General features: G+C 36.6%; 1 protein-coding gene across 1 annotated transcript in view; it reads right to left on the reverse strand.

Moving 5' to 3' along the window:
- Positions 1–398: 398 nt before the first annotated feature.
- Positions 399–13102, reverse strand: part of LOC117908481 — a 51738-nt gene continuing 39034 nt past the window's right edge. The window contains exon 6 of the mRNA XM_034822086.1: positions 399–812. Coding sequence (XP_034677977.1) covers positions 642–812 — 171 coding nt within the window. The 3' untranslated portion in view covers positions 399–641. The remainder of the gene's footprint in view (positions 813–13102) is intronic.

A 13102-nucleotide genomic window follows, 5' to 3' on the forward strand; every position in this document is an offset into this window, starting at 1 on the left:
TCTAGCCATGTACCAAAAAGTCAATTTTGCCAAGTTTAAAAAGTTTGCTTTAAGCCTGTTCATCATAGTTGACAGAAGTTAGAATTACAATGAAATATCTAGGAGAAAATGTCCGCAGGAGCAGAGAGAGAGAGAGAGAGAGAGAGTGAAGGCAATACATTCAGTCATGAATTTGATGCAAATCCCAAAGTACATAATTGTGTCGAATACTCTCACCATGATTGTTGATCTATCGGTTCAGACGATTACTATGTTTGCCAAAAATGCCTGGGCCGTATGTGGAACAAATCAATTCCACAAGGAGGGGAAACTTCAAAATTCCGTACAAGGTCACTGGCAAACAGGCTAATGCACCCAAGGTAATAAGAATCCATGCCTTCTTTCACCGAAGAGAAGATAGATTGCGCTACTGTAGGCTATCATCATGAATGTTACGGAGAGGAATAGAGTAACAAGGCCAAATATCAACCTCCTAGGAAGGGCAAAAAGAAAATCATCTTCTGCATATCGTGTCGTGAGAATGGATAGGCATATCAGCACCGAAGCAATGGATAGGAAGAGGGAAAGAGCATCCGAAACTGCAAAAACTTTGAAGGTATCATCATGGTTGCCACCCGGGATGGTAATTGCTGCTGCAAACACTACAGTAGCAATAAGCGCCGCTGCCAATGTGTAAATTTTGCTGTGCCTTTCATCCATTTCTCCCCTTCTTTTATCAACTTTTTATGTTCCTTTATAAATACCATTTTCGGTTTATCTTCGTCATTGTTCTCAGATTCACTGAAGGCTCTCGGTGCATATTTTTCAATTTCCTGTGTAAAAATCAAAAAGTTTCTAAGATACAGAAAAAGAGTGGATATGTATAAGAAAATTAATTCCCCTTCAAAACAAAAATTATTACCTTAAACCAATGTAACTCGCGTTGCATTTGTAGAGCGGCACCAGAAACGAGACTGAGCCGGTGCGGAGGGGCCAATTTTCCAGCCAAATGCAAGATATTATCGTTATTTGAATCATCTCTGGTTCGTATTATAAGTTGTCTATGCATACCGGTTTCGCAGATGAGGTTGAAAATCTTTTCATGACGATTTAATACTGCCAATTTGAATACATCCTCATTCAGATACCCGAGTGCAAAAGGATATGACTTTATAATCTCTTCCAGAATCTCGGGAATTCCATATTTTGCCCCAGTAATGAATGATTGGCTAAATATTTCCTTTGCTCTTGATACTTCCAAATCTTTAACTTTAGTACATAGGTGGTAAAGCAATTGAAGAGTCAGAGAATGCATCGTTTTTGCTTCTTGGATGTGCTTGATGGGTGGTGGCACTGCAATTAAAATTATATTAAGGACAACAAAGCATTGCATTCAAGACTTTTGCATGCTTTAGTGATAGTTTTGTTGTGTCCCTTACCTAACCATCCAACCAGTTCCCAGAATATTGCATTCGCCTTTTGGCAAGCTGTGTGCAGGATAAAATTGAAGCAGTTCAGATGCAAAAGCAGGAATAACAGGAAAAAAAAAATATAATCCTGAACAAAGTACCAATTAAACACTAATCTAAATTAAAGTGATTGTGAGTAGTTGCCAACTCATATTGGTTGGTGTAGAGTTTTTGTTTGCTGGCTATCATTAAGTTAATTAAATATACGATGCCAGTTTGCCTGAATAAATTAAGTTTCAAGATTCACACCCTTGAATTACTTATAGCCAATCTGATATTCATCTTCACATGTACATGAATTTGGGGTTTGTTATGGAAAAACGAGAATAGGCAACAAGAAAAATAAAAACACAGATTTATGTGAAAAATCCTAGATGGGAAAAACTACAGGCAGAGGAGAAAGATAATCCATTATGTCAAAATTGGTACGAAAAGGGGAGTGTATCAAGAGGCTACTATATATATCCTTGAAAACCTATATACCATCGCATATATACATATATAGGAGAGAAAAATAAATAAAGCAGGAAAATTCATAATTTTTCTTCACCATATATGTCGCACCGCAAACTTTTCGGGTTGGACCAAAAAGGAAATCGGGTCACCAAGCTCTAACAATCTCCACCTTGACACGAATTCTAATGTAAGGAATGAAAAAACAAACTCCAATCTTCAACAAAAACTCTTCACCTCTTCCACAAACCCTAAAGGGCAACTCAACAAAGAATACTGACCAAGCCCAAACAATGCTCAAACTTTGCTATAGAGAGTGTCTTGGTTATCATATCAATAGGATTATCATGGGTGCTAACTTTGCCCACAACAAGGCAATGATATCATGCACAAAATGATACCGTACATCAATGTGCTTTGTCTATCATTAAACATCCGATCTTTTGTGAGGAAAATAGCACTCTAACTATGACAAAAACTGTGGTAATCTGCAAGTTGTCACTAAGTTCACCAAATAGTCATTTTAACTAAATAGCTTCCTTACAAGCCTCTGTAATAGCCATGTACTAAGCCTCAATAGTACACAAAGCAATTGTAGTATGCAAAGTAGCTTTCCAACTGATAGCACAAACACCAATAGTAAAAACATACCCTATAAGAGATCTTCTTTTATCAAGGTCACCTACAAAATCAGAATCGACATACCTAACAACTCCATCTCTAGTTCTCCCAAAATGCAAACAAACATCAATAGAGCCACACAAGTGTTTGAACATCCACTGAACAACTTTCCAATGTTCTTTACCAGGATTTGTCTTGTATCTACTAACTGCACTAACTGCATATGATAAATATGAACGTGAACAAACCTCTTATACCACTATCTAGGTGACTATTTTAAGCCATAAAGAGACTTTTTCAACAAACACACATAGTATTCCTTTCTTGAAACTATAAAACCCTTAGGCTATTGCATGTAAGATGTCTTCCTCAAGTTCCCCATGTAAGAATGTTGTCTTCACATCCAACTGCTCAAGCCCAAAATATTGCATGGTCATAATACCAAGCAAAGCTTGAATTGAACTATGCTTTACAATTGGAGAAAACACATAAGTGAAGTCTATACCTGGAATCTAACTATAGCCCTTTACAATTAATCTTGCTTTATACCTAGCTTCTTCAAGTCTTGGTATTCCTTCTTTCCTTAACACTCATTATCAACAAATAACCTTTTTACCTTTAGTTAGTCTCACTAAGTACCATGTGCCATTTTTATGAAGTGACCCCATCTCCTCCTGCATGACAACCATCCTTCTTCTAGAAACATCACAATTAACCGTCTTTGAGTAGGTAGAAGGTTTTGCATTGGAATCAATACTTTCGACCACATTTAAGGCATAAGCAACCAAATCAGCCTCAATATACCTCTATGAAGGTTTAATATCTCTTCTAGGTTTGTTTTTAGCAATAGAATACTATGGTGATGGTGGTGGTGGTGAGAGAGCAACAACACCACTCTTTATCCCTGAACTAGACTAAGATGTAGAATCTGGCATGGATCCTAACCCAATCTCAAACTCCACCTGTGTGTTTGATTTATGTTGCTTTTTGTCATAAGAATCTATGGAAAATGAGTCATGAAGCATAGCAGTTTCATAAAACATATCTCTATTGACTATGACTTTCTTTGTTTTTGGACACTATAGCTTATACCCTTTAACATCAGACTTATAGCCAAGGAAGACACATTTTATAGATCTAGGTTCCAATTTTCCATTATCAACATGAGCATAGGTAGGACATCCAAATATCTTCAAATCAGAGTAACTAGTAAAACTACCAGACCATACCTCTTGTGGAGTCTTTTTGTTAATAACAGTTGAAGGAGAGCAACTAATGAGAAAACAATTTATAGTGGTAGTTTCAACCCAAAAAGATTTAGGTAAACCAACATAGGAGAGCATACAACATACTTTCTCCACCAAAGTCCTATTCATTCGCTTTGCCACACCGTTTTGTTGTTGAGTATGACAAATTGTATGATGCCTGACAATTCCTTCGGACTTGAGTAGAGCATTAAATTCATCATAACAAAATTTGGAGCCATTATCAATGCAGGGATGTTTTACCTGCTTCTCTATCTACTTCTCAATCATAATCTTCTAGTCCTTGAATGTAGGTAGCACATCACTCTTTTGCTTCAAGAAGAACACCCAAACTTTTATGGAAAAATCATCAATGATAGTCAACATATAACTAGAACCTCCCTTAAAAGGCATCCTAGATGGTCCCTAAAGATCATAATGTATATAATCGAGTGTCCCTTTTGTCTTGTGAATGCCTTTTGTGGATTTGACTATCCTCTAGTTCCCAAAAAAACATTGCTCGTAGAACTTTAATTTACTAATACTTTGACCATTAAAAAGTCCTCTTCTACTTAGTTCAACCATCCTAGTCTCACTTACATGCCCAAGATGCATATTCCAAAGTCTAGTAACATCACCATCTGACAATGAAAGAGTAGCAACAGTTGCATCACTTGTAACTATAGAACCTTGCAAGACATATAATTTGGTAGACCTTTTCTACCCTTTCATCACAACAAGAACACCTTTGCTAACCTTCAAGACTCCACCCTCACCAGTTTACTTGTACCTTTTTGAATTAAGAGTACTCAACGAGATAAGATTCTTCTTTAGATCTAGGACATGTCTCGCATCACCAAGTGTCTTGACAAGCACATCAAACATTTTAATTTTGACCATTCCAATAATAGTTATCTTATAATATGCATCATTTCTCATATATACAACACCTTTGGACATTGTTTCATATGTTGAAAACCAGTCCCAATTAAGACACATATGAAATGTGCAACCTGAATCAAGAATCCAATCCTTGCAAGGTTTGGAGTCGCCATTAGAAACAACGAGGAGTTTTCCATCACTGTAATCATCTTCTACAACACTAGCTTCACCAGATTTTTCTAGTTGTTTTTCCTTATAATTTGCAGCAACTTTCTTATTCTTATTCTGCAACTTATAGCATTCAGATTTGATGTGCCCCTTTTTCTTATAGTACCTACAGGTTTTGTCTTTATTACTAGATTTCGATCTGTCCCTTGCATTACCACCAAAATTCCTCTCTTGTATCCTTTCTCAAACAATAAGACCCTCTGCATGAGCCTTAGATCCAATAACAAGTTGCTTCATCTTTTCCTTAGAATATAAAGCATCAATTCCAAGGTAAGAGTGTCATGACTATACAAAATAGTATCCTTAAAAGTCGTATATAAAGAGGGCAACGAACATAATAAAATCAACCCTAAATCTTCTTCATTATACTTAACCTCCATGGTCTCTAGATCAGAAACAATTTCCTTAGAGACGATTAAGTGATCTTTTAACTATGTACCTTCTGTCATATGATGAGAATACAATCGCTGCTTTAGATGCAACTTGCTAGTTAGACTTTTCATCATGCATAACTGCTCCAACTTTAAGCATAACGAGTGGTGATTTTTTCCTTCAGAATTTCCAATAGAATTTGATTTGACAGATGAAGATGAATTTGAGATAGGGCCTTTTGATCATTACATTTCTTTTTATCCAATGTCTAAGATGAGGGCATCTTATCAAACCCTAATAGGATTGGACTAAAAAAAGAAATCGAATTACCAAGCTCTAACAAGATTCAATAGGTTTCATATATTTCCCTTAAACCATACGCTTGAATTTAAAGGCTAGAATCAAGAAGCCTAATGAATTTGGTACAAACTTAATCACTTGACTTCTTTTTAATTAACTAGGAGCATTAGGTGACAAGATATTCATAAAATCTATCAAAACAATGCAAATTGTGTATCCTGCATAATTCTTTGAGTAGTAGAGTATTATCCATTGGAATTTGATCATAGAGCTGATATTAAATCAATTACTTGAACTTAAAGGAAAAAAAATGAAGACAATTTTGTGAAGACAAATTAAAGTTGTGAGGACTAATCAAAATAAAAATTCGAATTCAACAAATTGGCATTTCTCTACTAGGTGCAATTTGGAAAATTGGTTTAACCTAACTCGAATCTCAGTGAAGTTGAGAAAACATTTTATTACTCAAGTTAGGATTTGGTTGAGTTTCTTAACCAAAAATTAATTTGGGTTAACCTTAATTTTGGGTTTAGTTTAGACCAATGCTTCAACAATCTAAGCCTAATTAAACTCCATTTAATATTTTATAATATTTATAGGACGTATTACTATATAATAATATCAATTTTTTTTCTAGAATAAGTTCAAGGGAAAAAACATCAAAATATATTAAGCTAACTCTCAAAAAGTTGCCTACTCCTTGTGAACACTATTTAGAAGGAAAATTAATAAGGAAGCCTCTTAAGAAAGCCCCAAAGGTATATTGTTCTTTTAGCCAATGCATTTTAAAGTAGAGGGCCTAATGAACATGAGAGCCAAGCATGGATGTTATATGAATATTGTAGAAAATTGGGAAAAAAAACTATCAAAGCATTAAAGATAAATCATGGACATGAGTATCTATTGAAGATTTTTAAAAATCTCTATGATGAAAAGTTAATCCAAAGACAATCAATATCTTCAAGGACTCCATAGTAAAATGGTTGAATTGAAAAAAGTAACCATAAACTTTTGGATATGGTTCTCACTTAAAATGACAAAAGCCAACTTTCTAATATCCTTGGGGAGGAAAGGGGGGGAGGGAGGGAGGAAGGGTTACTATTTTGATTGCAACTTAAAACTTGAATAGAGTGCCCTTAAAATTAATTACTTCAAACCCATATAGTTGTGAAAAAAAGAAGTAAGAAGTTAAAGTTAACTCACTTGTGATCCTAGGGCTTAGTAGGTTCAATTCATGTAAATTCTCATAAATATTGTGCTATAAAGGAAACAAGTATATTTTCATTGGATATTCTAATAAATCAAAGGTTGTGGGATGCTTAGTGTACAACTCATGGGAGTATAATTGAAGTTAAGTCATATGAAGTTAGTTTCTTATAGGATGATATTTCGAGTAGATGAGCATTGAAGTCTTAATTTATTCGAGGCAATTAAACCAAAGGGAAATATTGTGATATCCCACATCGAATATGGGGAAAAGTTCTTGACATTATATATGTATGAGCTTCTCTTAATTATTTAGACACATTTTAACATTATGAGGGCTCTTTAAACCCAAAGTGGATAGAATATATTTACACAGTTGGGAGTGGGTCGTTAAAAATGATACTAGAGTAGATTCTCAACCCCGGTGTGGGAGTTTATTTAGCCTCATAAGGGGTATTTGTTTGTTTGGTCTTGCAATCCTGTAGGACACAATGAGTACATTATGTCTCTATGGGAGTGGTTGTGATATCCCACATCGGATAGGGGAAAAAGTTCTTAGTATTATATATGTATGGATTCTTCTTAACCGTGCAAATGTGTTTTAAATCTATGAGAACCCTTTGAGCTCAAAGTAAACAATATCTATATGATTGGAGTGAGTTGTTATAGATGTTGAAGATCTTGCTAAGGATATGAGTGACTGCACAATTTTCAAGACTATAACTTTAAGTAGTAACCTACCACCTACTAGATTATGCCACCAATTGGGATTTTACTATTACATACTATTCACTAGGTTTAGATGTTTGTGTAGAAAACTTGGAACTATCCCATCATTGTCATTATGGACATTAGGGTGAATCTTTCATGTTTGCTTCATAAGATCATGATGTTTGAATAGAGTCTTTAAAAGTATGATATGATGTAACCATAAATGGAGTTCATTAATACTTATATTATGACTTCAATTTTCTATTCCCTATCCTATTTATGAATTATGTATATTGAGCATTCAAACCTACATCACTTCCATTGTACATGGGTGAATTAGGAGTTGCATAGAAGATCCCAATCATGAAGTTAGGCAATCCATCTAGGGCTATAGTACACTACCTCCTAATTAGAGGGATGAATTACCTTGGTCATTAGGATGGGTTTTCCATGATGAACAACTAGTGTGTTTGGTTATGTTGGGAAACCTGGATCTTTTTCGTTCCCATAACCTTAGATTGTATATAGGTGCATGCAAAATACCCTGGGCCTCTAGATCTTATGCAACGTGAGCAAAAATCATTTTTTTAATATTCTAGGACCTAGAAAAAAGGTCATTAGAAAACTTTATCTTTGATTTGGATAGTTCTCAAATCAATTTTGCTTAGTTTAGATGAAGCTTAAACAGTCCAAAGGTCTCATACACCTAAGATCTTCCACTCAATGACTCGATCCACAATCTTGCCACTCCATAGTGTGGGCTTTGAAAGGGTGGAATCCTAGGCTCACTTTATTTTTCTAGAGGTAGAAGATGATTGATCTCAAAAAGTAATGGAAACCCCAATCCTTAAGGGGTATTTATAAGGGTCTTTTACTAGACATAAGTGATTTGAGCCCACTAAGGCTTAGGTCACTTAATCTAGCTCAAAATTGGTCCTAGTTGATTAATTAACCAAATAGGGTCATCTAATTAATCAATTAGCCCAAACCAAAGACCTTGTTCACTATCCCCTGTGTAACCTTTCATAATTACCAAAATACCCTTATACACAATAGTGAACTTAGAGCTAATCCAACCCTCTTAAAACCCTGCCATAATGGTATATGAGCTCAGAGTGAGGACCACTTGGACCCATAGGAGTACCGACTCCCTCATAATCCAATTTTGGAGTTGATTTAACATTCCACTAAAAAGAATTAATAGAAATCCATTACCCTATATAAATAATAATGAGATGAAGCTTAGATCTATGACCTACTATCCACTGCATGCAAAGTCTCTATGAACTAGTGTCTATAATATAATAATGTAGTGTTATCACCTATCAAGATTACTTCTCTAATACTTAAGTTATAGATCCCACTTATTATGTGATCAATTGACATACTCTAACTCGAAGGAGTATATGTTAAATTTCCACTAAAGGAAATGTTATGGCCATAGTCTTCTAGATCACATGTCCTTTGGATCACCCAATATGACATATTTTCTCAATCTATAAGATATCATAGTGCCTCTATTGAAAATACTTGTTGCCACTAGCCTCCATCAACAGTGATCTAATTCACAAGGATATATGGCCACTTTAGAGTCTCACTCATAAGTCAAAACCTCATGTTGACTTTGACACGGACTTAATATCTTCTCAAGGTTGAGAGTCCTTGCAGTATAGCAACATGATGAATCATGATAAGTGATAGCCTTACATCATGATTCACTATAGGTTGAGTCCAGTGCAAATCATATGCACTAGTGCACTCACCATGAGAAAACCATTCTGACGGTCAAAAGAAGTCATCCCTCTTATTAAGAGGTAGTGCACTAATGGATAACCTAAATCCATGAACCAACTTTGGACAACTTGTCACTTTGCAAGGAACCCATAACTTTGGATCTTCTATGCAACTCTTAATGCACCCAAGTCATGTATAGTGCAAGTGATGTAGGGTGTGTATGCTCAAATAACCAATTAATGCAAGTGGGATAATAATAAGAAACCAAGAAAAATAAATACATAAATTTATAAATGAATCTCTATATGTTACATCATGTCATGCTTCCGAGTGCTTAATCCCAACAGAATACACATTATATAGGACCTACGGTGAGTCAGACATTGGTCCTTAGGTAGTCATGACTTCACCAAACAACTTTGTTGCATGAGCTCTCAACTTTGAGCGAATATTGATCTAGTGCTAAGGTCTTCAATGACTTTGACCTATGAGTGAGACCTTAAAGTGATCACATATTCTCTATTGATTGGGTTACTATTGATTGAGACAACAGGTATTATCAAAATAGGCACCATGATATCTTAGGGGTTTGAGACATTGTGTTCTCTTGGGTGATCCTAAGGACATGTGACCTTAAAAACTATGGCCAACCTATCAATAATTCCTTAAGTACAATTTGACATATGCTCTTAGATAGATATAGTATGGTAGTTAATCAAATAATAGGAGGATTTAAGATTAAAGGATTATAAAGGTAGTCTTGAGAGGTTGATAACATTCATCTCATTAAATTATGGATACCAATTCATGGGAAGCTTGCATGCAATTGTTAGCAGGTCATAGACTCAAGTTTTCTATTTCAATCTAATATCATAGGATATTAAACTGTAGTTAACTCTCTATAGTTAGATGTTGAGTCAACTTTAAAATTGGATTTTGAGGGAGCTAGTACTTTTCTATGCATCCCAATGGTTTCCACTTGAACTCATATTCTTAGTGACACATTATTTGAGAGATAGTTGGGTTCTTTATTCATATGTGTGCATAAGAGCATTTTGGTAAGTACAGAAGGTTGCACAAGTGATTATACAAAAGGCAAATATAGAAAAAAAGATACAACCAATATGAGAGTGTAAAGTAAAATAATAATAATAATAATAATAATAATAATAATAAACTTATTATGAGTAATGAGGTTTGCCTCAACTCTCCTTATTCAAACCATTATCACACCTTTGGATTTGGAATTATATCAAATAAACATTCAAATCACTTTTCTTAATAGAGAAATGAATGAGAAGATCTATATAGATCAATTGACTTGTTTTATGGAAACTAAATGGAAGAGTAAAGTTAACAACTACAAAGGTCCATTTATAGCCCAAAATAATCATATAAACAATGGTATATTTACACTAATGGGTTTATGATGGTCCAAGAACACTATTGCATGTTTGTTAAATGGAGTAAGGGTATTGTAGACCCTCAATTTTGTCCCTTGAAACTGGCATTTATCCTTTGGGCATCACCTGCACCCATCGTTCTCATATGGCACCACTAGGGCCCCTTTTGGGCTTAGTCGGTGTCCGAGCCTCGTGTGGGCTTGTCTGTGGTCCATTGTGGTGCGTATGTGGTTCATTTTGGAGGGTCATTGTGACCATTTTCCTAGTTGTTCACATCACCTTATAGGAAGGAAGTGGGGTCATCCCGATGTTTTAGCTTAGTTGAAGTTTATAGGGGCATGTTGAGGTTCGGAGTACTCGGGCTTGTTTTGATCATGGCTCCCTCACTAAAACTCAGAATTGCACACTATTTTTTTTCATGGATTCCTCACTCTTCCACGAAAATTCTATCAAATTTTCAATATTTTTTGCAACCGGTTCGACCGGTTGGTATCCGGTTCATCCGGTTCAGCCGGTTCATCGAGTCAGCCGGTGTAGAACACTAATTTTTGGTAATTATTTTGATCATATCTCCCTTTTCCGAACTCGGAATTGCGTACCGCTTTTTTTCATGCATTCCTCACTCTTCCAGGAACATTCTATCAAATTTTCAATATTTTTTGGAACGGGTTCGACCGGTTGGCATCTGGTTCAGCCAGTTCAGCCGGTTCATCGAGTCAGCTGGTGTAAAACACTGATTTTGGTAATTTTGGGACCCAAATCCTACATGGCTCAGGCCTAAAAGCTCCAGATCGGTTTTGGGGAATGTTGTGGGCCAATTTTGGGCCCTGGCTTGGGTTTCTTGCAGCCCACCACGAATCCATATGGATTCTTGGTGGTGAAGCAAGCTGAAAACTGAAGGGAGTGAGCTGGCCTCGTAAGTGCAAGAGAAATAATGGGGGTGTGCTTCCCATGTTGATGGAGGGGATTTCGGTGCTGAAGGGGAAGGAACCCAGGAGGCTCAAATGCTGAGAGGGGTATGAGTATAAAAGGTGAGAGGATAGGAGAGCAAAGGACCTTTTGGGCATTTTTTAGAGAGGGGAAATTTTGCTGGTGAGAGAAACAAAAAGGTCAGGAGCATCTTCTGAGTTGAGAGCGTGGGGGGAAGCTTTAGCACTATGGTTTCTTTGAAGAGGAGAATGACAGCATCTTAGTTTTGGGAGTCATCATTGGCATACACGGATCATATTTGGTGGAGATTCTGAGGTAAGCATGCTGAATTTTCTTTACTTACGGTTTATCTTCCTCGTCTTCATATGTTTTTCTCCTTCCTCATCATCTTTTCTTCCCTTTGATATGAAGATTGTATTGCTTGGGTGTGGATAATAAAGGCCACACATGATTGTTGTTGATTGGTTATGAATGGTTTAGGATTTTTCTGACTGAATTTGGGATTTTTTATCAACTGGCTGAACCGGTTCAGCACAATAGCTGGCTGCCTCTGTCAGCCATGAGGACCACCTACCTTTCTTTGTCTGGTTCTCACTCATCCTGGCTCGGAATTGAGAACCCTTTCTTTTTTTTGCTTCCTTAATCACTTAGGAACTTTCTGACCAAATTTGGGATTTTTTATCAACCGGTTGAACCGGTTGGGAGCCGGTTCAACCAGTTCAGCACAATAGCTGGCTGCCTCTGTCAGCCATGAGGAACACCTGCCTTTCTTTGTCCGGTTCTCACTCATCCGAGCTCGGAATTGAGAACCGTTTCTTTTGTTTGCTTCCTTAATCACTTAGGAACTTTCTGACCGAATTTGGGATTTTTTATCAACCAGCTGAACCGGTTGGAAACCGGTTCAACCAGTTCAGCACCATGGCTGGCTGACTCTATCAGTCATGAGGAGCACCTGATCGGGCTTTGTTTGGTTCTCACACATCCAGGCTCGGAATTGAGAACCGTTTCTTTTGTTTGAATGCTCACTCATTTAGGAGTTTTTTAGAAAAATTTGGGAATTCTTCTCAATAGGTTGTGCCAGTTGAGAACTAGTTCAACCTGTTCTGCTGGAGGACTTTAGGTAGCCCTTGATTTTGGCATTTTTCGAGCCCTTATCCATTGGGGCTCAAACCCATTTTCTATAGGGCACTTGTGAGCCATCTTGAAGGTTTAAGTCAGTGTTTGATTTCAGTTAGTATGGGTAATTTTGAAGTTATGGGTGGTGTGGTCTAGATGAGTCTAGTTCAAATTGTATGACATTTGGGGAGTCCCTTACCTCATTTCAACCAGCTATCTTCCTTTTTGGCACAAGCTTGGATGCTTGATTTTGAATACATGTTGCGTGACTGACTCACCCTCTGCTGTAGCACATGGCTAGGGACTACAGATACGCATCGTTGGTTTTGATTGTTGAATCACATGCATTCATGGTGCTTAATCTTGAATGTTTTTTATGTGTTTATCGACCTTTTATGCAGCATTTGGCTAGGGACCACAGGTACGCACCCATTATTTTGGTTGGTTGAATTCA

Source organism: Vitis riparia, chromosome 19 (genome assembly GCF_004353265.1).
Source record: "Vitis riparia cultivar Riparia Gloire de Montpellier isolate 1030 chromosome 19, EGFV_Vit.rip_1.0, whole genome shotgun sequence".
Classification (NCBI taxonomy): Eukaryota; Viridiplantae; Streptophyta; class Magnoliopsida; order Vitales; family Vitaceae; genus Vitis; species Vitis riparia.